This window comes from Anomaloglossus baeobatrachus, chromosome 4 (assembly GCF_048569485.1).
Source record: "Anomaloglossus baeobatrachus isolate aAnoBae1 chromosome 4, aAnoBae1.hap1, whole genome shotgun sequence".
NCBI classification, from domain to species: domain Eukaryota; kingdom Metazoa; phylum Chordata; class Amphibia; order Anura; family Aromobatidae; genus Anomaloglossus; species Anomaloglossus baeobatrachus.
The window spans coordinates 457,701,953-457,728,095 of NC_134356.1; the positions used below are offsets into that span (position 1 = coordinate 457,701,953).

General features: G+C 47.6%; 1 protein-coding gene across 3 annotated transcripts in view; it reads right to left on the bottom strand.

The window, feature by feature from the left end:
- The window catches only part of MAN2C1 (mannosidase alpha class 2C member 1), a 217,636-nt gene that overhangs the window by 50,679 nt on the left and 140,814 nt on the right, over window positions 1–26,143 (bottom strand). For all 3 annotated transcript variants that reach the window (XM_075345663.1, XM_075345662.1, XM_075345664.1), the window contains one exon: window positions 23,142–23,224. In XM_075345663.1, the coding sequence (XP_075201778.1) occupies window positions 23,142–23,224 (83 nt within the window). The remainder of the gene's footprint in view (window positions 1–23,141; window positions 23,225–26,143) is intronic.

Below are 26,143 nucleotides of genomic sequence, written 5' to 3' on the forward strand. Positions count from 1 at the left end.
ATCGGAGGGCCAAGGAGAAATACAGGGGAGGGAAACATCTCCTCAGAGAGGAGTGTCCTCCCCTGAGCTGAACGGCCGGTGGGCGGCGCCGCACTGTCCCTCTGCATGACTGACATGCAGGGGCAGTGAAACCGAAAGTAGGCCGCAGCCGAAGCCGGGGCCTAAATTTTTCCATGCGGCCGACGAGCAGGCACCCTCGGCGCGGTTCTCAGGAGAAAACCAGAGAACCGGCCGGAAATCACAGCAAAGTGAAATAACACACTCTCCCCACAATAAATGTACAAGGGACCCCTCAATAACGTCTCAATACTTAGCTTATGAGACGCAGGGCCAGGTCCCTGAGGGGTGAGCGCTCCGTCCGGCAGGGTCCTGAAAGGGCTGCGGATGGAGACCGGTCTCCTGCAAAGCAGAGAGAACCGTGATGGCTCCCACTTCAAGCCAGAGCCCGATGGATGGTGAAGGAGCGCGGCCTGTAAGGCTCCAGCCTTGTAAAATCAACCTTAACAGCACCGCCGACACAGTGGGGTGAGAAGGGACATGCCGGGAGTCCAGCTTGGACCCGCTTTTCTTCCAACTCTTTGAAATCAAAAATCAAAAATCAGATGAGAATGCATGTGTGTGTGACCTCCTGAACACAAAGCATTGAACTGGCTAGATTTGGTCATCCAGGGGGTGTATATGCTCGGAGGGAGGAGCTACACTTTTTAGTGTAGTACTTTGTGTGTCCTCCGGAGGCAGAAGCTATACACCCATGGTCTGGGTCTCCCATAAGGAACGATGAAGAAGAACGGAATTTTGTTTACTTACCGTAAATTCCTTTTCTTCTAGCTCTAATTGGGAGACCCAGACAATTGGGTGTATAGGCTATGCCTCCGGAGGCAGCACAAAGTATTACACTCAAAAGTGTTAAGCCCCTCCCCTTCTGCCTATACACCCCCCGTGCTCCCACGGGCTCCTCAGTTTTGGTGCAAAAGCAAGAAGGAGGAAATATAATTACAAACTGGTTTAAAGTAACTTCAATCCGAAGGAACATCGGAGAACTGAAACCATTCAACATGAACAACATGTGTACACAAAAAAACAGGGGCGGGTGCTGGGTCTCCCAATTAGAGCTAGAAGAAAAGGAATTTACGGTAAGTAAACAAAATTCCGTTCTTCTTTTTCGCTCTATTGGGAGACCCAGACAATTGGGACGTCCAAAAGCAGTCCCTGGGTGGGTAAAATAATACCTCGTAAGAGAGCCGTAAAACGGCCCTTTCCTACAGGTGGGCAACCGCCGCCTGAAGGACTCGTCTACCTAGGCTGGCATCCGCCGCAGCATAGGTATGCACCTGATAGTGTTTCGTGAAAGTGTGCAGGCTCGACCAGGTAGCCGCCTGACACACCTGCTGAGCCGTAGCCTGGTGCCTCAAAGCCCAGGACGCGCCCACGGCTCTGGTAGAATGGGCCTTCAGCCCTGAGGGAACCGGAAGCCCAGCCGAACGGTAAGCTTCGATAATTGGCTCCTTGATCCACCGAGCCAGGGTTGATTTGGAAGCCTGTGACCCTTTACACTGGCCAGCGACAAGGACAAAGAGTGCATCCGAGCGGCGCAGGGGCGCCGTACGAGAAATGTAGAATCTGAGTGCTCTCACCAGATCTAACAAGTGCAAATTCTTTTCACATTGGTGAACTGGATGAGGATAAAAAGAAGGTAAGGAGATATCCTGATTGAGATGAAAGGGGGATACAACCTTAGGGAGAAATTCCGGAACCGGACGTAGAACCACCTTGTCCTGGTGAAACACCAGAAAAGGGGCTTTGCATGACAACGCTGCTAGCTCAGACACTCTCCGAAGAGAAGTGACTGCTACTAGGAAGACCACCTTCTGCGAAAGGCGTGAGAGAGAGATATCTCTCATTGGCTCGAATGGTGGTTTCTGAAGAACCATCAGCACCCTGTTCAGATCCCAGGGTTCTAACGGCCGCTTGTAAGGTGGAACGATGTGACAAACTCCCTGCAGGAACGTGCGTACCTGTGGAAGTCTAGCTAGGCGCTTCTGGAAAAACACCGAGAGCGCAGAAACTTGTCCCTTAAGGGAGCCAAGCGACAAACCCTTTTCCAGTCCAGATTGAAGGAAGGACAGAAAAGTAGGTAATGCAAATGGCCAGGGAGAAAAACCCTGAGCAGAGCACCATGACAGAAAAAATTTCCACGTCCTGTGATAGATCTTGGCGGACGTTGGTTTCCTAGCCTGTCTCATAGTGGCAATGACATCCTGAGATAATCCTGAAGACGCTAGGATCCAGGACTCAATGGCCACGCAGTCAGGTTGAGGGCCGCAGAATTCAGATGGAAAAACGGCCCTTGAGACAGCAAGTCTGTTCGGTCTGGTAGTGCCCACGGTTGGCCGACCGTGAGATGCCACAGATCCGGGTACCACGACCTCCTCGGCCAGTCTGGAGCGACGAGGATGGCGCGGCGGCAGTCGGCCCTGATCTTGCGTAACACTCTGGGCAACAGTGCCAGCGGAGGAAACACATACGGGAGCTGAAACTGCGACCAATCCTGAACTAAGGCGTCTGCCGCCAGAGCTCTGGGGTTTTGAGACCGTGCCATGAACATTGGTACCTTGTTGTTGTGCCGGGACGCCATGAGGTCGACGTCCGGCACCCCCCAGCGGCAACAGATCTCCTGAAACACGTCCGGGTGAAGGGACCATTCCCCTGCGTCCATGCCCTGGCGACTGAGATAATCTGCTTCCCAGTTTTCCACGCCTGGGATGTGAACTGCGGATATGGTGGAGGACGTGGCTTCCACCCACATCAAGATCCGCCGGACTTCCTGGAAGGCTTGACGACTGCGTGTGCCGCCTTGGTGATTGATGTATGCCACCGCTGTGGAATTGTCCGACTGAATTCGGATCTGCTTGCCTGCCAGCCACTGCTGGAACGCTTTCAGGGCAAGATACACTGCCCGAATTTCCAGAACATTGATCTGAAGCGAGGACTCTTGCCGGGTCCACGTACCCTGAATCCTGTGGTGGAGAAAAACCGCTCCCCATCCTGACAGACTCGCGTCTGTCGTAACTACTTCCCAAGATGGGGGAAGGAATGATTTCCCCTTCGATAATGAAGTGGGAAGAAGCCACCACCGAAGGGAGGCTTTGGTCGCCTGAGAGAGGGAGACGTTCCTGTCGAGGGACGTCGGCTTCCTGTCCCATTTGCGTAGGATGTCCCATTGAAGGGGACGCAGGTGAAACTGCGCGAAAGGGACTGCTTCCATTGCTGCCACCATCTTCCCCAAGAAGTGCATGAGGCGCCTCAAGGGGTGTGACTGGCCTTGAAGGAGAGACTGTACCCCTTGCTGTAGTGACTGCTGTTTGATCAGCGGAAGCTTCAATATCGCTGAGAGGGTATGAAACTCCATGCCAAGGTACGTCAGCGATTGGGCCGGTGACAGATTTGACTTTGGAAAATTGATGATCCACCCGAAACTCTGGAGAGTCTCCAGGGTAGCGTCGAGGCTGTGTTGGCATGCCTCTTGAGAGGGTGCCTTGATCAACAGATCGTCCAAGTACGGGATCACAGAATGACCCTGAGAATGGAGGACCGCTACTACAGTAGCCATAACCTTGGTGAAAACCCGTGGGGCTGTTGCCAGGCCGAATGGTAGTGCCACGAACTGCAGGTGTTCGTTTTCCATGGCGAAGCGCAAGAAGCGTTGGTGCTCTGGGGCAATCGGAACGTGGAGATAAGCATCTTTGATATCGATCGATGCAAGGAAATCTCCCTGGGACATTGAGGCGATGACGGAACGGAGGGATTCCATCCGGAACTGCCTGGTCTTTACGTGTTTGTTGAGAAGTTTCAGGTCCAGGACAGGACGGAAGGACCCGTCCTTCTTTGGGACCACAAACAAGTTGGAGTAAAAACCGTGGCCCTGTTGCTGAAGAGGAACAGGGACCACCACTCCTTCTGCCTTCAGGGTGCCCAGCGCCTGCCGAAGAGCCTCGGCTCGCTCGGGAGGCGGAGAGGACCGGAAGAATCGAGTCGGGGGACGAGAGATGAACTCTATCTTGTAACCGTGAGAGAGAATGTCTCTCACCCAGCGGTCTTTTATTTGTGGCAGCCAGGTGTCGCAAAAGCGGGAGAGCCTGCCACCGACCGAGGATGCTACTAGAGGAGGTAGAAAGTCATGAGGCAGCCGCTTTGTTAGCGGTGCTCCCAATGGCCTTTTTAGGACGTGACTTAGACCGCCATGCATCAGAGTTCCTTTGTTCTTTCTGAGACCTTTTGGACGAGGAGAATTGGGACCGGCCCGCGCCCCGAAAGGACCGAAACCTCGACTGCCCTCTCCTCTGTTGGGAGAGGTTCTGCTTGGGCTGGGGTAAGGATGTATCCTTTCCCTTGGATTGTTTGATGATTTCATCCAGGCGCTCGCCAAAGAGCCTGTCGCCAGAAATTGGCAAACCGGTTAAACGCTTTTTGGAAGCGGAATCTGCCTTCCACTCCCGTAGCCACAAGGCCCTGCGGACTACTACCGAATTGGCGGTCGCAACTGCCGTACGGCTCACAGAGTCCAGGACATCATTCATAGCGTAAGACGCAATTGCCGAGGTCTGGGAGGTAATGGAAGCCACTTGTGGCGCAGCCGCTTCAATTTTCGCTTGACCTGCTGATATAGCTTGTAGCGCCCAAACGGCTGCGAATGCTGGGGCAAAAGAAGCTCCGATAGCTTCATAGATGGATTTCATCCAGAGCTCCATCTGCCTGTCAGTGGCATCTTTAAGCGAGGCCCCATCTTCCACTGCAAGTATGGATCTAGCCGCCAGTCTGGAGATTGGAGGATCCACTTTGGGACATTGAATCCAACCTTTAACCACTTCCGGGGGAAAAGGATAACGTGTATCCTTAAGGCGCTTAGAGAAACGCTTATCCGGACAAGCATGGTGATTCTGGATTGCCTCTCTGAAATCAGAGTGGTCTAGAAACATACTCTGTGTACGCTTGGGGAACCTGAAGCGAAATTTCTCCTGCTGAGAATCTGACTCCTCCGCCGGAGGGGCTGAGGGAAGAATATCCAGCAACTGATGAATGGATGCAATAAGATCATTCACTATGGCGTCCCCGTCTGGAGAATTAAGATTGAGAGCGCTCCCAGGATCAGAATCCTGATCAGCTGTCTCCGCATCATCAACCAGAGAATCCCCCCGCTGAGACCCTAAACAATATGATGTCGAGCGAAATTCTAAGCGGGCCCGCTTAGACGATCTGGGGCTAGGTTCTAAGTCCGAACCCTCCGTCTGGGAGGTATGAGATACCCCGTGAGGACATTGTTGGTCCAACTGAGGGGGGTCAGGGACCAATGATTCAACAGAGTCCCTTTGCTGAGATACCGGTCTGGACTGCAAGGCTTCTAGTATCTTAGCCATAGTCTCAGAGAGTTGATCCTTAAAGGCTGCAAACTCAGTCCCCGTCACCTGGACATTGTCAATAGGTGGCTCCCCCTGGGCCCCTCTTAGCAGAGGATCCGGCTGAGGAAGTGTCACAGGGGTCGAACACTGTACACAATGAGGGTCAGTGGAACCTGCCGGTAGCTGGGTCTTACATGCGGCGCAGGCAACATAATAAGCCTGTGTTTTGGCACCCCTGCCTTTTGTGGGCGCCATGCTATAGTTTTCCCTGAGTAACACAATAGGGTATATAGCCAGAAAGAACTGTGCTCATACAGTGTAAATTATATACAGTACACAAATAATGTACCAATACAATACAGCACCATGGGGCTAGCACCACATGTGCTGCTTACCAGCCGCCTAAGCGGTTGTGAGGCCACCAGAGACCGTGTCTGGGTCTCCCATGAATATGTCCCTCTCTGCAGCGTCGGTGGAGCTGACAGGAATGGCTGCGGCGTCCTGACGAGCTGAGGAAGCTGTGGGCGTGGCCTGGAAAGAGCGCGAAACGGGCGCTCACACTGTGCACGGTGAGGGGAGTGGAGCATGTAAATCATACTCCAGCCCTCATTGTTGCTCGCTCCGTGCAGCGTCCCGCCCTTCCCCTGCCTGTCAGGGCTGAGGGCGGGAGAGAAAAAGGGAAACTAGGCCGCAATGAAGCCGGGGACCGTAGTAATAAACGCGGCCGCCGTAAAAGCGCGGTCGCGTGAAAGTCCCCGGCGAACTACAAGTCCCAGCCGCGCCGCAGTGTCCCGTGGCAACGGCGGTCAGTGCGGTAGCCCTTACATATAAACACACTCAGCGACGCTGAGTGTGTAATGGCACATATAGACCCGGTCAGCGCCGCGGTCCCCGGTGCACTAGCACAGAAGAAGGGAAGCCCTGCGTCACTGGTTAGGTAGGTGCACGGGAAAAAACGACAACCAAAAGAGAGATAACCCCGGCACACTACTACTCCCAAAAAAAGAGACTTGTGTTGATATAATGCTGAATTTTATTTTGATTCAAGTAGTTGAAAAAAGTGCATACATGATTCGTCCACAATAAGTCGACGTTTCGGCAGTATGCCTTCGTCAGACTGGACTTTTTTATCTACATACAAAAAAACAATAATCAATTTCATGTACATACAATCTTGACAAGAAAGAACGTACTGTCCAACATAGAAATAATAGACGAGGATAGAATACCTTATAGAAAATGCAATTTGTCATAAGATTATAACATAGTGAATATTCCGTAAGGACATGTGAGTCCAATCGTGGATATACAGACAATATGAGGGTATAGTGGTAGAACTCAGATATAAGACTATGGTGGTTACGTAATGTGGTAGAGTAATTATCGGAGCCGATCCTGCTGCACGAGAAAAGAGATGAATGTAGGAAAAATAAGAAGAAAAGAAAAGAAAAAAAGGAAAAGAAGAAGACAAAGAGGGAAGGGAAAAAGGAAAGAAAGGAAGGAAAAGTAAGAAGGAATGTCAAGTTAGGGCAAAGAGATATGTAGCAGTGTAGTCATACATTAGAAGTATGGGAAGTGTGGATAAAAAGAGTGGTAACCTTCAAAACTCACCAAAAATGGTATATTGGAGAAAAATCAATAATGGGTGAATCCTATCGCATAGGTGGCTTGAAAAGCTATTGGCTGAAATAGAGAGTATACATATCAACAACATGTGAGATATATTACCCTATAAGTTTAGGGTCATAGAAATATATATAGAAAAAGGTATATCACTTGTGCGAGATCAAGGAAGGCTGCATCACATGGTAAATGGTGTTGCGTACTAAGACTTGCAAAAGGCGCTTCTCAGCATGAGTATATAGGATATACTGAAATAAAAGGGTGTGTATATTTTTATACAGACCTAGGTACCGTGTCACAATGTAGTAAATGATTATCCAAAGACAGCGTCTATTGTGTGTGTGTATGTCCTATGTGTATCAGAGATCAAACGTGGGATTTATACCTACACGTGGTGACGTACTGGGGTGCGTTATGCACTCAATCCTTTATGGGTCGTTCCCGCAGTGGAATTGCGCCACTTTAGTCTATGCTTAAACACACATAAGAAATCCATAAAAAAGGGGGGGGAAAAGACACATCACATGTCATACATATAGGGTTAGATAAACAATACAAGTATAGATAGGTACCTATGGACTGTGTAGCAATATTAAATGGCAAAAGTAAACCTCAGCGAAATTGACCAGCGAAATCCTGCCAAAATAGAGAAATGGCTGTGACATATATTATTACAAGTAAAAATAGAAGTGGTGAGCCTCTGGTTGTAATCTGGTTGTAACTGGTTACCTGCAGGTAGCACTAAGATGGGATGATTGTTTAGTCACATGGGTCTAATTATATACAGGTTTGTGCCTGAATCGCTCTATATAAGGAGAAAAGAGAAACAGGACATTCCCAAGTAATCATTCCTATCTAGTGTGTAATCATGTGTCAATAATCAGGAATAAGGAATAGTACTGTTAACTTTACCAGTAGATAACGGTCTGTATGTATATCGCCGGTAGGACCGGAAAGGTAAATGACCGAGTTCCTAATGAAAGCAAGAATGGTAAGAAAAGGAAAGTTATAAAGGTAACATGTAGATAGAGGATAAGAGAATAGGAATCGGCTACCGTAACTCACCTAAGCGGCCTCGGGACGTGTGGGCTGGTGTGAGGATCCTGCAGAATGTGCAGTGTCTGGCGCTCCGGGGTTTAAGTGAGGGATGTGGGCGTGAAACACTGACTTGACTTCCTGTCATTAGATCCCGGAAGTCGGGAGTCCGGAGCGTACGTCACGCTCATGCTGTGCGCGCTCCAGGCCCCGCCCCCCGCTACTGTATCATGGAAAGGTGTGGGCGTGTGGGGTGGGCCTGGCTTCCTGTTGCTGGAATACAGGAAGTCAGTGTGGTGGAACGCAAGCCGCGCATGCGCACATGCGCAGCCCACGCTCCAAAACATACACCAACAGGAACTAAATGTAAGTTATTACCAGGTGCTGTGGACATAGTACTAACAAGATAACCGGTGCATCAGTGTTAGTGGGAGCCGTCCTTAGTGTCCAGAGTGCTTATACGATGCAAGGAAGGAAGTGCAGTTATAAACAGACGTGCCGGCCGGTGCTCAGATTCAGGATATCTTAACGTTTCTGTAGAATAAAGAATATAGTGTCAATATTGGCATGTGGCAATAAAAAATGCATATTAATAACTGTCATATCCAGAGGTGGAAGGATTACAATGATAATAGGCGATACATTCATTCATATGACTCATTATATGATTCTGAGGTGTAATCTACATATTAACCAAGATAACACAGAAGTATAAAGAAATCATAGAAACCTTTGTTGGAAGAACCAACTGCCGACCCTAGAGGGTATTAATGCATTGTTTCATATCTCCGGTTTAAACCGTGGGGTTCCAGTGTGTTCAGGGTATGGATCCACCTGGCCTCCCTATCTAGGAGGCTTTTAACTCTGTTACCTCCTCTACGTTTGATATCAACAGGGTCGATGACTTGAAACTTGAGCTGGGAAATACGGTGCCCAGTTGCCAAGAAATGATGAGGAATGGGCAACATGGAGTTGCCACATCTAATGTCAGACTTATGTCGACTAATGCGGTCCCGGACATGCTGGGTGGTCTCCCCAACATATCCGAGACCGCATGGACATTTGATGTAATAAACTACATATGAGCTATCACATGTATAGAAACCCCGAATCTGGAAAATCTTGCCTGTTCTTGGGTGTGTGAATGTGCTGCCCTTGGTTACATTGGCACATTGTGCACATCCCAAACAGGGAAAGGTGCCTCTTTGTTGGGTATCAAGATACACTTGACGTGGAACGATTTTGGATGAGCCAATGTCAGCACGTACCAGGTGATTACGCAAATTAGGGGATCTTTTGGAGCAAAAGAGCGGTGAGTTATGGAAGGCTTCTATTTTAGGGTATGCTGCCTTAAGGAGAGGCCAATGTTGGTATATGATTTTTTTGAGAAGGAGTTGAAATGGGTGGTATGTGGTTACACATGTTACCCGATTTGTTGTGATTGTTTTGTCAGATTTAGAACTTCTCACATCAGCCACCTCCCGCGGGTAACCCCTAAGTTGGAACTTGAGGCTCATTTCCTCATGCCTGGCCTCCCTAATGTCTGGATTAGTGACTAGTCTCTCGACCCGTGTGTGTTGAGAAACTGGTAGAGCTCGCTTCACATGTCTTGGGTGATTACTGGTGTAAAAAAGGAGACTATTTTTGTCTGTAGATTTTGTAAAGATATCGGTGACCAGGAGACCCTTATCGTCCTTAATCACCATGCAATCAAGAAAATTGATCTGTTTGAGATCATGGTGAATGGTGAAGGTCAACCCTGGCATAAAGCCATTGAGGTCAGCAAAGAATTCAAGTAGATGATCCAGTTCCCCATCCCATACCACAAATATGTCATCGATGTACCTTCGCCATATCAGGGCGTGCCGGTTGATAAGTGGATTGGGGTGGACAAATCGATCCTCGAACGAAGCCATAAAAATATTAGCGTAAGGGGGCGCCATGTTAGACCCCATGGCGGTCCCCTTACGCTGCATGTAAAATTGGTCTTCAAACATGAAATAATTCTTCTCCAAGACGATTTTGAGCAAATCAAGACAAAATTGTTTGTTGTTATTTGGAAGAGTAGTGTATTCATCTAAGAACCACCGAACCGCGTTGATACCTTCTTCATGGGAGATGCTTGTATACAAGCTATTCACGTCTAGAGTAACTAGGTATGCCCTAGTGGGAATATGGTGTAGGTCCTTGATTATGTCCAAAAAATGTGTGGTGTCTTTAACATATGAGGTAATGAGCGGTATGAAAGGGGATAATATTTTTTCTATTGTTTGTGCTGGTGGAGAGAGTATGGAGTCGGTCGAGGCTACTATGGGTCTACCAGGTGGATGGGTGAGATTTTTATGTATTTTCGGTAGTGTGTAGAATACAGGGATAGTAGGGTGTAAGTTGATGAGAAATTTCGCCAATTTCTGATCAATGGTGCCCATCTGTGAGTATTGTGCGGATACAGAACCTATCAGGGAAGAAATTTGTGATGTGGGGTCCCTAGGGATTGGCTCATAGGTATTTGTATCTGCGAGTTGTTCTAGGATCTCTGTGACATAATACTCACGATCCAAGATGACTGTTGCCCCGCCCTTATCGGCTGGCTTAATAATAATATTCCTGTTATTTTTTAGACTCTTGATAGCCCTGGACTCTTCAATGCTCAAATTGTGTTTCAACTGTAAATCCCCCTTATGTATATTATTATTGAGGTTATCAACATCCTTCGTGACTAGTGAAATAAAGGTCTCTATCGGGTGATAGTGTCTAGGTGGCATGTAAGAGCTGGTTACGGTTAGCCCAAGATCTTTGAGATTGAAGCAGGTGTTGTCGCCCTGTAAGGGCATCAATCTTGTATCACCAGCATCGAAATGCACCCTCAATCTCAAGGACCTAAAAAAGTGGTTTAATTCCTGTTCTACAAGAAACGTATCATAACGCGAGGTGGGACAGAAGGATAGTCCTTGGGCTAACCGTAACCAGCTCTTACATGCCACCTAGACACTATCACCCGATAGAGACCTTTATTTCACTAGTCACGAAGGATGTTGATAACCTCAATAATAATATACATAAGGGGGATTTACAGTTGAAACACAATTTGAGCATTGAAGAGTCCAGGGCTATCAAGAGTCTAAAAAATAACAGGAATATTATTATTAAGCCAGCCGATAAGGGCGGGGCAACAGTCATCTTGGATCGTGAGTATTATGTCACAGAGATCCTAGAACAACTCGCAGATACAAATACCTATGAGCCAATCCCTAGGGACCCCACATCACAAATTTCTTCCCTGATAGGTTCTGTATCCGCACAATACTCACAGATGGGCACCATTGATCAGAAATTGGCGAAATTTCTCATCAACTTACACCCTACTATCCCTGTATTCTACACACTACCGAAAATACATAAAAATCTCACCCATCCACCTGGTAGACCCATAGTAGCCTCGACCGACTCCATACTCTCTCCACCAGCACAAACAATAGAAAAAATATTATCCCCTTTCATACCGCTCATTACCTCATATGTTAAAGACACCACACATTTTTTGGACATAATCAAGGACCTACACCATATTCCCACTAGGGCATACCTAGTTACTCTAGACGTGAATAGCTTGTATACAAGCATCTCCCATGAAGAAGGTATCAACGCGGTTCGGTGGTTCTTAGATGAATACACTACTCTTCCAAATAACAACAAACAATTTTGTCTTGATTTGCTCAAAATCGTCTTGGAGAAGAATTATTTCATGTTTGAAGACCAATTTTACATGCAGCGTAAGGGGACCGCCATGGGGTCTAACATGGCGCCCCCTTACGCTAATATTTTTATGGCTTCGTTCGAGGATCGATTTGTCCACCCCAATCCACTTATCAACCGGCACGCCCTGATATGGCGAAGGTACATCGATGACATATTTGTGGTATGGGATGGGGAACTGGATCATCTACTTGAATTCTTTGCTGACCTCAATGGCTTTATGCCAGGGTTGACCTTCACCATTCACCATGATCTCAAACAGATCAATTTTCTTGATTGCATGGTGATTAAGGACGATAAGGGTCTCCTGGTCACCGATATCTTTACAAAATCTACAGACAAAAATAGTCTCCTTTTTTACACCAGTAATCACCCAAGACATGTGAAGCGAGCTCTACCAGTTTCTCAACACACACGGGTCGAGAGACTAGTCACTAATCCAGACATTAGGGAGGCCAGGCATGAGGAAATGAGCCTCAAGTTCCAACTTAGGGGTTACCCGCGGGAGGTGGCTGATGTGAGAAGTTCTAAATCTGACAAAACAATCACAACAAATCGGGTAACATGTGTAACCACATACCACCCATTTCAACCCCTTCTCAAAAAAATCATATACCAACATTGGCCTCTCCTTAAGGCAGCATACCCTAAAATAGAAGCCTTCCATAACTCACCGCTCTTTTGCTCCAAAAGATCCCCTAATTTGCGTAATCACCTGGTACGTGCTGACATTGGCTCATCCAAAATCGTTCCACGTCAAGTGTATCTTGATACCCAACAAAGAGGCACCTTTCCCTGTTTGGGATGTGCACAATGTGCCAATGTAACCAAGGGCAGCACATTCACACACCCAAGAACAGGCAAGATTTTCCAGATTCGGGGTTTCTATACATGTGATAGCTCATATGTAGTTTATTACATCAAATGTCCATGCGGTCTCGGATATGTTGGGGAGACCACCCAGCATGTCCGGGACCGCATTAGTCGACATAAGTCTGACATTAGATGTGGCAACTCCATGTTGCCCATTCCTCATCATTTCTTGGCAACTGGGCACCGTATTTCCCAGCTCAAGTTTCAAGTCATCGACCCTGTTGATATCAAACGTAGAGGAGGTAACAGAGTTAAAAGCCTCCTAGATAGGGAGGCCAGGTGGATCCATACCCTGAACACACTGGAACCCCACGGTTTAAACCGGAGATATGAAACAATGCATTAATACCCTCTAGGGTCGGCAGTTGGTTCTTCCAACAAAGGTTTCTATGATTTCTTTATACTTCTGTGTTATCTTGGTTAATATGTAGATTACACCTCAGAATCATATAATGAGTCATATGAATGAATGTATCGCCTATTATCATTGTAATCCTTCCACCTCTGGATATGACAGTTATTAATATGCATTTTTTATTGCCACATGCCAATATTGACACTATATTCTTTATTCTACAGAAACGTTAAGATATCCTGAATCTGAGCACCGGCCGGCACGTCTGTTTATAACTGCACTTCCTTCCTTGCATCGTATAAGCACTCTGGACACTAAGGACGGCTCCCACTAACACTGATGCACCGGTTATCTTGTTAGTACTATGTCCACAGCACCTGGTAATAACTTACATTTAGTTCCTGTTGGTGTATGTTTTGGAGCGTGGGCTGCGCATGTGCGCATGCGCGGCTTGCGTTCCACCACACTGACTTCCTGTATTCCAGCAACAGGAAGCCAGGCCCACCCCACACGCCCACACCTTTCCATGATACAGTAGCGGGGGGCGGGGCCTGGAGCGCGCACAGCATGAGCGTGACGTACGCTCCGGACTCCCGACTTCCGGGATCTAATGACAGGAAGTCAAGTCAGTGTTTCACGCCCACATCCCTCACTTAAACCCCGGAGCGCCAGACACTGCACATTCTGCAGGATCCTCACACCAGCCCACACGTCCCGAGGCCGCTTAGGTGAGTTACGGTAGCCGATTCCTATTCTCTTATCCTCTATCTACATGTTACCTTTATAACTTTCCTTTTCTTACCATTCTTGCTTTCATTAGGAACTCGGTCATTTACCTTTCCGGTCCTACCGGCGATATACATACAGACCGTTATCTACTGGTAAAGTTAACAGTACTATTCCTTATTCCTGATTATTGACACATGATTACACACTAGATAGGAATGATTACTTGGGAATGTCCTGTTTCTCTTTTCTCCTTATATAGAGCGATTCAGGCACAAACCTGTATATAATTAGACCCATGTGACTAAACAATCATCCCATCTTAGTGCTACCTGCAGGTAACCAGTTACAACCAGATTACAACCAGAGGCTCACCACTTCTATTTTTACTTGTAATAATATATGTCACAGCCATTTCTCTATTTTGGCAGGATTTCGCTGGTCAATTTCGCTGAGGTTTACTTTTGCCATTTAATATTGCTACACAGTCCATAGGTACCTATCTATACTTGTATTGTTTATCTAACCCTATATGTATGACATGTGATGTGTCTTTTCCCCCCCCTTTTTTATGGATTTCTTATGTGTGTTTAAGCATAGACTAAAGTGGCGCAATTCCACTGCGGGAACGACCCATAAAGGATTGAGTGCATAACGCACCCCAGTACGTCACCACGTGTAGGTATAAATCCCACGTTTGATCTCTGATACACATAGGACATACACACACACAATAGACGCTGTCTTTGGATAATCATTTACTACATTGTGACACGGTACCTAGGTCTGTATAAAAATATACACACCCTTTTATTTCAGTATATCCTATATACTCATGCTGAGAAGCGCCTTTTGCAAGTCTTAGTACGCAACACCATTTACCATGTGATGCAGCCTTCCTTGATCTCGCACAAGTGATATACCTTTTTCTATATATATTTCTATGACCCTAAACTTATAGGGTAATATATCTCACATGTTGTTGATATGTATACTCTCTATTTCAGCCAATAGCTTTTCAAGCCACCTATGCGATAGGATTCACCCATTATTGATTTTTCTCCAATATACCATTTTTGGTGAGTTTTGAAGGTTACCACTCTTTTTATCCACACTTCCCATACTTCTAATGTATGACTACACTGCTACATATCTCTTTGCCCTAACTTGACATTCCTTCTTACTTTTCCTTCCTTTCTTTCCTTTTTCCCTTCCCTCTTTGTCTTCTTCTTTTCCTTTTTTTCTTTTCTTTTCTTCTTATTTTTCCTACATTCATCTCTTTTCTCGTGCAGCAGGATCGGCTCCGATAATTACTCTACCACATTACGTAACCACCATAGTCTTATATCTGAGTTCTACCACTATACCCTCATATTGTCTGTATATCCACGATTGGACTCACATGTCCTTACGGAATATTCACTATGTTATAATCTTATGACAAATTGCATTTTCTATAAGGTATTCTGTCCTCGTCTATTATTTCTATGTTGGACAGTACGTTCTTTCTTGTCAAGATTGTATGTACATGAAATTGATTATTGTTTTTTTGTATGTAGATAAAAAAGTCCAGTCTGACGAAGGCATACTGCCGAAACGTCGACTTATTGTGGACGAATCATGTATGCACTTTTTTCAACTACTTGAATCAAAATAAAATTCAGCATTATATCAACACAAGTCTCTTTTTTTGGGAGTAGTAGTGTGCCGGGGTTATCTCTCTTCCCGGTGCACTAGCACACCCAGCAAAGCTGAGGTGATGCCGTGCGCGGTCCCCATAGGGATACAGAGTACCTTTAAGATGCAGGGCCATGTCCCTGAACGGTATCGGCTCCTATCCATCAGGCTCCACAGGAGTTGTGGATGAAGCCCGGTCTCAGTGCCTGGAGACCGATAAGATCCCACTTCACCCAGAGCCCTAAGGGGGATGGGGAAGGAAAACAGCATGTGGGCTCCAGCCTCCGTACCCGCAATGGATACCTCAACCTTAACAACACCGCCGACAAAAGTGGGGTGAGAAGGGAGCATGCTGGGGGCCCTATATGGGCCCACTTTTCTTCCATCCGACCTAGTCAGCAGCTGCTGCTGACTAATCTGTGGAGCTGTGCTTGCATGTCTGCCTCCTTCGCACAAAGCAAAAAAACTGAGGAGCCCATGGGAGCACGGGGGGTGTATAGGCAGAAGGGGAGGGGCTTGACACTTTTGAGTGTAATACTTTGTGCTGCCTCCGGAGGCATAGCCTATACACCCAATTGTCTGGGTCTCCCAATAGAGCGAAAAAGAAAGAGAATTTTGTTTACTTACCGTAAATTTTTTTTCTTATAGTTCCGACATGGGAGACCCAGACCATGGGTGTATAGCTTCTGCCTCCGGAGGACACACAAAGTACTACACTAAAAAGTGTAGCTCCTCCCTCCTAGCATATACACCCCCTGGATGACCAAATATAGCCAGTTTAGTGCAAAAGCTGAAGGAGGACATCCACCCACAAGTAGAGATAGAGCAAAACCCGGAACAACCGGAACCTCTGTCTACAACAACAGCCGGTGAAAACACACGGAACAAGAAAACTGCCAACAGGCAACAGGGAGGGTGCTGGGTCTCCCATGTCGGAACTATAAGAAAAAGAATTTACGGTAAGTAAACAAAATTCTCTTTTTCTTCATCGTTCCTTATGGGAGACCCAGGCCATGGGACGTTCCAAAGCAGTCCATGGGTGGGAATAAACAGAAAAACTGAGAAGTAGGCGAAACCTAACTTCACAAATGGGCGACAGCCGCCTGAAGGATGCGTCTGCCCAAGCTCGCATCTGCCGAAGCATGAGCATGCACTTGGTAGTGCTTCGAAAAGGTATGCAGACTAGTCCAAGTGGCAGTCTGACAGACCTGCTAAGCCATAGCCTGGTGCCTGAAAACCGAAGAGGCACCGACAGCTCTGGTCAAGTGTGCCTTGATCCCCGGTGGGAGAGGCACTTGAGTACACTGGTAGGTATCGGAAATGGCCAACCTAATCCAACGAGCTAGGGTCGGCTTAGATGCCGAGAGGCCCTTACGCTGACCAGTGGTCAGCACAAAAAGAGAGGTGCACCGCCTAAGAACAGCGGTGCGAGACACATAGATCCGGAGCGCCCGCACCAGATCCAGAGTATGCAACGCCTTTTCAAAGCGATGAACAGGAGCCGGACAAAAGGAAGGCAGGGAAATGTCCCGGTTAAGGTGGAAGCAGAAACCACCTTAGGGAGAAAGTCCGGAGTCGGACGGAGAACCACCTTGTCTTGATGAAAAACCAAAAAAGGTGACTCCGAAGAGAGTGCAGCCAAATCAGAGACTTTCTTGAGGGAAGTTATGGCCACTAGAAAGACCACTTTCTGTGAAGACAAGACAAAGAAACCTCCCTAAGAGGCTCAAAGGGGGGTTTCCGGAAGCCGTGAGGACCGGATTAAGGTCCCAGGGCTCCAAAGGCCGCCGGTAAGGCGGAATGATGTGAGATGCGCCCTGCATGAAGGAGCGCACCTGAGCCAGCCGGGCGATACGCCACTGGAACAACACTGACAGAGCCGAGACCTGTCCCTTGAGGGACTGGGATGTGGACTGCGGATATGGTGGACTTGGAGTCCTCCGTCCACTGAAGGATGCGTTGAACCTCCAACATTGTCAGGTGGCTGAGTGTCCCGCCCTGGTGGCTGATGTAGGCAAACGCTGTCGCGTTGTCTGACTGGACTCGAATGTGCCTGGCCGCCAACAGATGGTGAAAGGCTAAGAGAGCTAGAAGCACAGCTCTGATTTCCAGCACATTGATCGAGAGGGCTGATTCGGACGGAGTCCAAGTGCCCTGCGCTCCATGGTGGAGATATACTGCTCCCCAGCCGGATAGACTGGCATCCGTGGTGAGGATCACCCGGGACGGGGCCAGGAAAGAGCGTCCCTGAAGAGAGAGGGGCCGAAGCCACCACTGAAAGGAGCCCCTGGTCTGTGGCGAAGCCACCAACCCGTGGAAGGAGGAAGTCTGCTTGTTCCAACAGCGGAAAATGTCCAGCTGCAGAGGACGCAGATGGAACTGGGCAAGGGAACCGCTTCCATTGACGCCACCATCTGACCCAGCACCTGCATTAGGTGCCTGATGGAACGACGTCGGGGCCTCAGCAAAGAGCGCACCGCCAGAGGAGGGACTGCTGTTTGACTAAGGGCAGCTTCACAAGTGCCGGCAGAGTCTCGAATTGCGTCCCTGGGTACGTGAGCTTCTGGGTCGGAGTCAGAGTGGACTTGGACAGAATGACAAGCCACCCGAATTGGCTAGAGTGGCGAGAGTGAGCGAGGCACTCCGCTAACAGTCTGCACTGGATGAAGCCCTGACTAGAAGGTCGTCCAGGACAAAAGGATCACTGCCAACCCCTGGAGGTGCAGGACCACAATCACTGCTGCCATGACCTTGAGAATACTCGAGGGGCCGTGGCTAACCCCAAGGGAAGAGCCACGAATTGGAAATGTTCCACTCCGATTGCAAAATGTAGCCAACGCTGGTGTGAAACTGCGATTGGCACATGCAGATAGGCATCCTTGGGTCATTGACTGATCGCAGAGACTCCATGCGAAAATGCCGCACCTGAACATGCTTGTTGAGAAGCTTGAGATCCAGGTCGGAAGGCACCGTCCTTTTCGGGGACTAGGAAGAAATTTGAGTAGAAATCTCAGAACCGTTCCCAGTCGGGAACCGGTACAGTTACTCTATTGGCCTGCAAGAATGCCACGGCCTGTGAGAAGGCGGCGGCCTTGGAGCAGGGGGGAGTTGACAGAAAAAATCTGTTTGGCGGGCTGGATAGAATTCTATCCTGTAGCCGTGGGAGATGGTATCCCGCACCCACTGATCGGAGACGTGTTGAAACCACACGTCGCCAAAGTGGGAGAGCCTGCCACCGACCAAGGACGTTGCTGGCGCGGCCAGATAGTCAGGAGGAGGCTGCCTTAGTGGCAGCAGCTCCTGCGGTCTTCTGAGGACGCGGCTTCGTGCGCCAGTTGGGTTTACGGTCCTTGGCTGAGTTAGTGGACGAGGCCGAGGGCTTAGAGGACGACCAGTTGGAGGAACGAAAGGAACGAAACCTCGACTGGTTCCTGCCCTGGACAGGTTTCTGGTTTTGGTTTGTGGCATGGAAGTACTCTTCCTGCCAAAAACTTCCTTAATAATTTCATCCAGTTGTTCACCGAATAGTCTGGTCCCTCGGCAAGGCAAAAAGGCCAAGAAGCATGGCCGGAAGAATGACACCAGGACAGGAAAATTCTCCAGGTCCTGTGATAGATTTTGGCCAAGGGATACTTGCGAGCCCGAGTCATAGTGGAGATGACTTCAGGAGGGATACCAGAAGTCGTCAAGATCCAGGACTCAAGAGCCACGCCGTCAATCAGCAAAAGGGAGCCCAGCAAGGAACTTCTTTAGAAGCATCTGCCTTCCACTCTCGAAGCCACAGGAGCCTGCGGATAGCGAGGGAATTAGCCGAGGCCACCGCAGTGCGGTGAGAGTCTCCAGCATGGCAGACATGGCATAGGATGAAAAGACTGAAGCCTGGAAGTTAAGGCAACCCTTTCGGGCATAGAGTCCCTGGTGAGGGAATGCATCTCCTCTAGAGAAGCAGAGATGGCTTTGAGAGCCCGCACTGCTGCAAAAGATGGGGAGAACGAGGCCCCTGCCGCCTCATATACAGATTTGGCCAGAAGGTCAACCTGGCGGACAGTGGAATCCTTAAGAGAGGTGCCATCAGCCACTGATACAACTGTCTGGGCTGAGAGTCTAGACACCGGAGGGTCCACCTTTGGTGAATGAGCCCACTCCTTGACCACTTTTGGTGGAAAGGGAAAACGGTCATCAGAACCACGCTTTGGGAAGCGTTTGTCAGGGCAGGCCCTGGGCTTGGTCACAGTGGCCTGAAAACTGGAGTGGTTAAGGAACACACTCCTTGTTCTCTTAAGCAGGGTAAACTGGTGCTTTTTTGCCAGAGAGGGTTGCTCCTCTGATACTGGCGGATTGAGGTCCAGTACAGAATTAATGTACGCAATCGAAACACTAATATCTGCGTCACCCTCGGACAGATCAATGGGGGACATGGAGGTAGCGTCCGAGCCCCCAGTAAAGGGATCCTCCTCGTCCTGCGAGTCAGCTCGTGAATCAGAGCCGCGGGACGAGGAAGGAGAGGGGACCCTGCGTCTCCTTTGAGGAGGACGGGGTCTGAGACCAGAAGAAGAATCCTCTGTGGGCCTTGCTGAGCGAGCCGTAGCAGCAGAGGCGCCCTGAGAAGGGGGCTAATGCATGCTCAGCAGAGTCCGGGACAGCTGTCCCCTGGAGAGAAGGATTCTACCTAAGCCGGGGGTTCAGCCACCGGAGCCGGAGCAGCCGGAGGGACCACTGGGGATGAGACTCCAGGCTGAGGCACCACCATGTTAGAGCAGGAATCACAATGTGGTTATGTGCTCGGTACAGGCAGTACGAGCCTACATGCAGTGCATATTGAGTGCAGTCTTGCAGCCTTACTTCTCGTGTGAGACATGCTGCTGAAGTGGGGGCTCTGAGCCAGAATGACCCCCAGCAGAGTATATAAGCAGTATATAAGCAGGTCCACAACCGGAGGTTGTGGCTTGCCAGACCGTTTGACATTGTCTCTGTGCCCTCCAGATCCCACAGCCCGGACCCCCAGAGAGATGCTGCAGTCAGCGCCGATCGCTGTGCAGACATGGCATAAGAACGCTGAAAAAATGGCGCCGGAGCGAGGAGAGGGGGCGGGGCCTACTCTGAGAGCGGGATCCGGAGGGCCAAGGAGATATACAGGGGAGGGAATCTTTCCTCAGAGAGGAGTGTCTCTCCCCTGTGCCGAACAGCCGCTGGGCGGAGCCGCACTGTCCCTCTGCATGACTGACATGCAGGGGCAGTGAAATCGAAACTAGGCCTCAGGCGAAGCAGGGGCCTAGATTTAACAATGCGGCCGGCAAACAGGCACCATCGGCGCGGTTCTCGGGTGAAAACCAGAGAACCGGCCGGGAATGTCAGAATACATACACAGCACACTCTCCCCCACATTAAAGTACAAGGGACCCCCTGAAAATAACGTCTCAGATACTTAGCTTGTGAGACGCAGGGCCAGGTCCCTGAGGGATGAGTGCTCCGTCCGGCAGGGTCCTGAAAGGGCTGCGGATGGAGACCGGTCTCCTGCCAGGCAGGGAGAACCGTGCTGGCTCCCACTTCAAGCCAGAGCCCGAGGGATGGTGAAGGAGCGCGGCATGTAAGGCTCCAGCCATGAAATCAACCTTAACAACACCGCCGACACAGTGGGGTGAGAAGGGACATGCCGGGAGTCCAGGGTTGGACCCGCTTTTCTTCAAACTCTTTTCCAAAAATCAAAATCAGATGAGAATGCATGTGTGGATGTGTGCCTCCTGAACACAAAGCATTGAACTGGCTATATTTGGTTATCCAGGGGGTGTATATACTAGGAGGGAGGAGCTACACTTTTTAGTGTAGTACTTTGTGTGTCCTCCGGAGGCAGAAGCTATACACCCATGGTCTGGGTCTCCCATAAGGAACGATGAAGAAATAAGACATTGCTGATGAACTTTGAACTCTTCTAGGTTCCTAACAAAAAAAAATGATGTGTCAAAAATTGTGATGATATAAAGTAGACATGTGGGAAATGTTATTTATTAAGCGTAATCAGTCACTAGGTTTTTGTTACCCCATCTGAGACCAGCATAGTGTAGAGACAGAGACCCTGATTCCAGCAATGTGTCACTTACTGAGTTGTTTGCTGTCATTTTGATGAAAAAAGGCATAAAGGTATTTCTGAAATGCGTTGGTCTGGAGAAGGGGGGGGCATGGGCATTTGCCATTTTTAATGCCACAGTCTAACTGTATATTTTTACATTGATCTAGATCTAATAAAGCTGTTGTAACATCTGCAACACTGGTTTCTTTGCATCACTGGATACCTATGGTTTCTTTTCTCAATGCTGAATGGTCAGACCCAGGCCACTCCTTGCTGATGCTAGTAACCTCATACAAGGTGGAAGGGTGAGCTGACTTATTGCAGTGTATATAAATATTCCTTTATCTATATTGGGGGTCTGTTTAGTCTCCATAAGGTTAACTGCCAAATTGTAACAAACCAAATGGCCCCCATGACCGTTAAGGGATGAATATTGGCACTTGTCCCTTGTATTATGTAAATGTTCCGCAAACAATAAATTTGGAATTGTGCTCCCTGCTAACCCCTTCCCAACTTTGGTCGTATTGGGTACATCCTGCTTGTTGGGTGCATTGCCTGGCGATCACAGGGGCACAAATCGCCACAGTGTACTCTGCTTACTTGACAGCCAAGCCCTGGCTCTCACAGCCAGGGGCAGTCCCCATGCGGTCTCTGGCTGTTTAGCCCCCTAAAATCCACAATCAATATCGATCGCAGCATGTAGGGGTCTGGGAGAAGGATCACACTCCATCTCCCCTCCGATCGGTTCCTCCGTGATGTGATCGCGAGGGCCCGCTAGTTGCTATAGTGCCCCAATTAGTCATGATGACGTCTGATTCACCATAGTATGGAAAGCCTCTAGGATCAGGCCAGGAGCATGATCCCAGAAGCTTCTGTCAGTACTGCACTGACTGTATGTATTGCAATGCTGGAGCATTGCAATACATTACACCTGCGATCAGTACAGTAAAAGATAATGTCTCATATAGAGACAAAATAAGTTTAAAAAAATTTATAAAAATATTTTAAAAAACAGTATATACACACAGATTAACTACTATCGAAGTATGTCTAATCTACTTGATGTGTACATAGAAACAACAAAGAGCCAGCACCAATGTGCACTAAGGCATCAAATATTCCAAACTGCATTATAAAAATTTTTTTTGAGATTTTTGGCAAAAAATTGCAATTTCTTGAGCTGCTTCGCCACGTCACGGCAAATCTCATTTGAAGCAGTCCTACACTAAAATATTTTTATAAAATGTGCCATGCGGCCTCACATATAAATAGCAGAACTGCTCTCAGCAGCACTCACCTGGTCTATTGCAGTCCCGTACCCATGACTGAGTCATGGCTGTGGGCGGGACAGGTCCAAGCAAATGCTGCATGAAGTATATATATAGCCTGTGGACAAAGCCTGATGACCCAATGTGAACAGTCACCAAACGCCAAAATCTATACAGATGGAATACATCCCAAATTGGGGTGCATAGCAAGGTGGAGGTCAACCACCGACCAATTCAACAAAGAAACAACAAAGAGCCAGCACCAATGTGCACTAAGGCATCAAATATTCCAAACTGCATTATAAAAATTTTTTTTGAGATTTTTGGCAAAAAATTGCAATTTCTTGAGCTGCTTGTGTACATACCTGCAAGACAACGGTTACAGGGAACTTTGGATTTACTTCTTCAGGTAACACCGCATAGCCCATACTGGGCACACTTACAAGTCCTTAAAGTAAAGATAAGTAATGGCAATATCAAGAGGATTCCAAACATGGCTTGCTCCCGCTAATAGCTTTAGGAAGTTTATAATATGTAACACGGAACATTTCCACCTTGGAGTGGTTTATAAATCTATTTTTGTCACAAATACTGCATATATCAGCATGCAAAATCTCTAAGAACCCTAGTACATTTGGACATTATAAAAACGTGAAACTTTCTTTTTTACAAGAGGAAAACATAGAAACACAGACATACAGTGTTGTATAAGAGAAATCAAATGTTATGAATTTAGAGGTTAAATTTCACATTGTAGATGTTAAAGATTATAAACTAGATGGAATATACAGTACAGACCAAAAGTTTGGACACACCTTCTCATTCAAAGAGTTTTCTTTATTTTCATGACAGTGAAAATTGTAGATTCACATTGAAGACATCAAAACTATGAGTTAACACATGTGGAATGAAATGCTTGCCAAAAAAGTGTGAAACAACTGAAAATATGTCTTATATTCTAGGTTCTTCAAAGTAGCCACCTTTTGCTTTGATTACTGCTTTGCACACTCTTGGCATTCTCTTCATTAGCTTCAAGAGGTAGCCACCGGAAATGGTTCTCACTTCACAGGTGTGCCCTGTCAGGTTTAGTAAGTAGGATTTCTTGCCTTATAAATGGGGTTGGGACCATCAGTTGTGTTGTGCAGAAGTCTGGTGGATACACAGCTGATATCCTACTGAACAGACTGTTAGAATTTGTATTATGGCAAGAAAAAAGCAGCTAAGTAAAGAAAAACGAGTGGCCATCATTACTTTAAGAAATTAAGGTCAGTCAGTCCAAAAAAATTGGGAAAACTTTGAAAGTGTCCCCAAGTGCAGTGGCAAAAACCATCAAATGCTACAAAGAAACTGGCTCACATGAGGACCGCCCCAGGAAAGGAAGACCAAGAGTCACTTCTGCTGCGGAGGATAAGTTTATCAAAGTCACCAGCCTCAGAAATCGCAGGTTAACAGCAGCTCAGATTAGAGACCAGGTCAATGCCACACATAGTTCTAGCAGCAGACACATCTCTAGAACAACTGTTAAGAGGAGACTTTGTGCAGCAGGCCTTCATGGTAAAATAACTGCTAGGAAATCACTGCTAAGGACAGGCAACAAGCAGAAGAGACTTGTTTAGGCTAAAGAATACAAGGAATGGACATTAGACCAGTGGAAATCTGTGCTTTGGTCTGATGAGTCCAAATTGGATCCAACCACCGTGTCTTTGTGCAACGCAGAAAAGGTGAACTGATGGACTCTACATGCCTGGTTGCCATCGTGAAGCATGGAAAAGGAGGTGTGATGGTGTGGGGGTGCTTTGCTGGTGACACTGTTGGGGATTTATTAAAAATTGAAGGCATACTGAACCAGCATGACTACCACAGCATCTTGCAGCGGCATGCTATTCCATTTGCGTTTAGTTGGACCATCATTTATTTTTCAACAGGACAATGACCCCAAACACACCTCCTGGCCGCCACAATCCCCAGACCTGAACCCAATTGAGATGGTTTGGGGTGAGCTGGACCGCAGAGTGAAGGCAAAAGGGCCAACAAGTGCTAAGCATCTCTGGGAACTCCTTCAAGACTATTGGAAGACCATTTCCGGTGATTACCTCTTGATGCTCATCAAGAGAATGCCAAGAGTGTGCAAAGCAGTAATCAAAGCAAAAGGTGGCTACTTTGAAGAACCTAGAATATAAGACATATTTTCAGTTGTTTCACACTTTTTTGTTAAGTATTTCATTCCACATGTGTTAATTCATAGTTTTGATGCCTTCAAAGTGAATCTAAAATTTTCAGAATTTTCAGAAAATAAAGAAAACCCTTTGAATGAGAAGGTGTGTCCAAACTTTTGGTCTATACTGAATCTAGACTAAAGCTTTCTGTTCACATTGACTTCCGTGCCGGGAGAGCTACTGGTGCACAAGCCAAACACGGCAAGAACCCTATATTTACTTGTCCGAATTCAGAAATATCTCAGGGTGATATTTTTTCCTATTCTAAGGAAAGCACAGGAGTACTCCTTTGTTTTTATCTATTTATTTTTTTAGCAATTGGGCAGATTTAATAATACTGTTCTTACACGCTGCAAACTTTGTCCAGACAGTCTTAAACAGAGTCTTAAAATGTGCCAGATTAATCACAGTGATTCATGTTGTTTGATAAATCTGGAGTATTTAGTCTACATGTACGCCACCTAATAGTTGGCTCACTTTGTGTCAAAAATACGGAACACCATTCTGGTGCACAGTGTCACATCTTAGATCACGACCATTGTTGGACAAGGAGCAAAAAGTGTTTAAAACACTTAAGGGGAATCTGTCAGCAGGTTTTTGCTATGTAATCTGAAGACAGCATGATGTATGGGTTAACACAAATTTCAAAGTTGTGTCTCTTATCACACTGTATGCTGTAGTTTACCTGCAATGTTTGGTTTAGCTTCAGGAGATTATCATTGCCAAACTAAGTCAGCTAGTCTGGCATGCCCCCTGCTGCAATCAGCAGTTCACGGTCTACAGACAATGTACATACAGAGCCTGGTGTGGGTGGGGGCAGCTTTCTCAGCTCTGCTGCTGTCACACTGTGACTGGAGGAAAGTGAGGGACAGGGGCACCTTTGCTCTCTCTCACACTAGGGGTCTTTACACTTTCACTAACCCCAGGGTTACCCCTAATGGTGAAGATGCTAAAGTCCTGTGCCTGGCTAAGCTCTTGGCCAGAACTGATCTGATTCCTTCCTCCCACCGGGAAAGGAAGGGGCAGGAGAGACCACAGATTCTGACATGCTTCACTATACTTTCTCTGGTGCTTCTGAGTTGCACAGGCAAGCTCTGGTGTCGGCCAGCTGTGTGTTCATTAGTAATTGGTCTAGCAGGAGTTAATTTCTG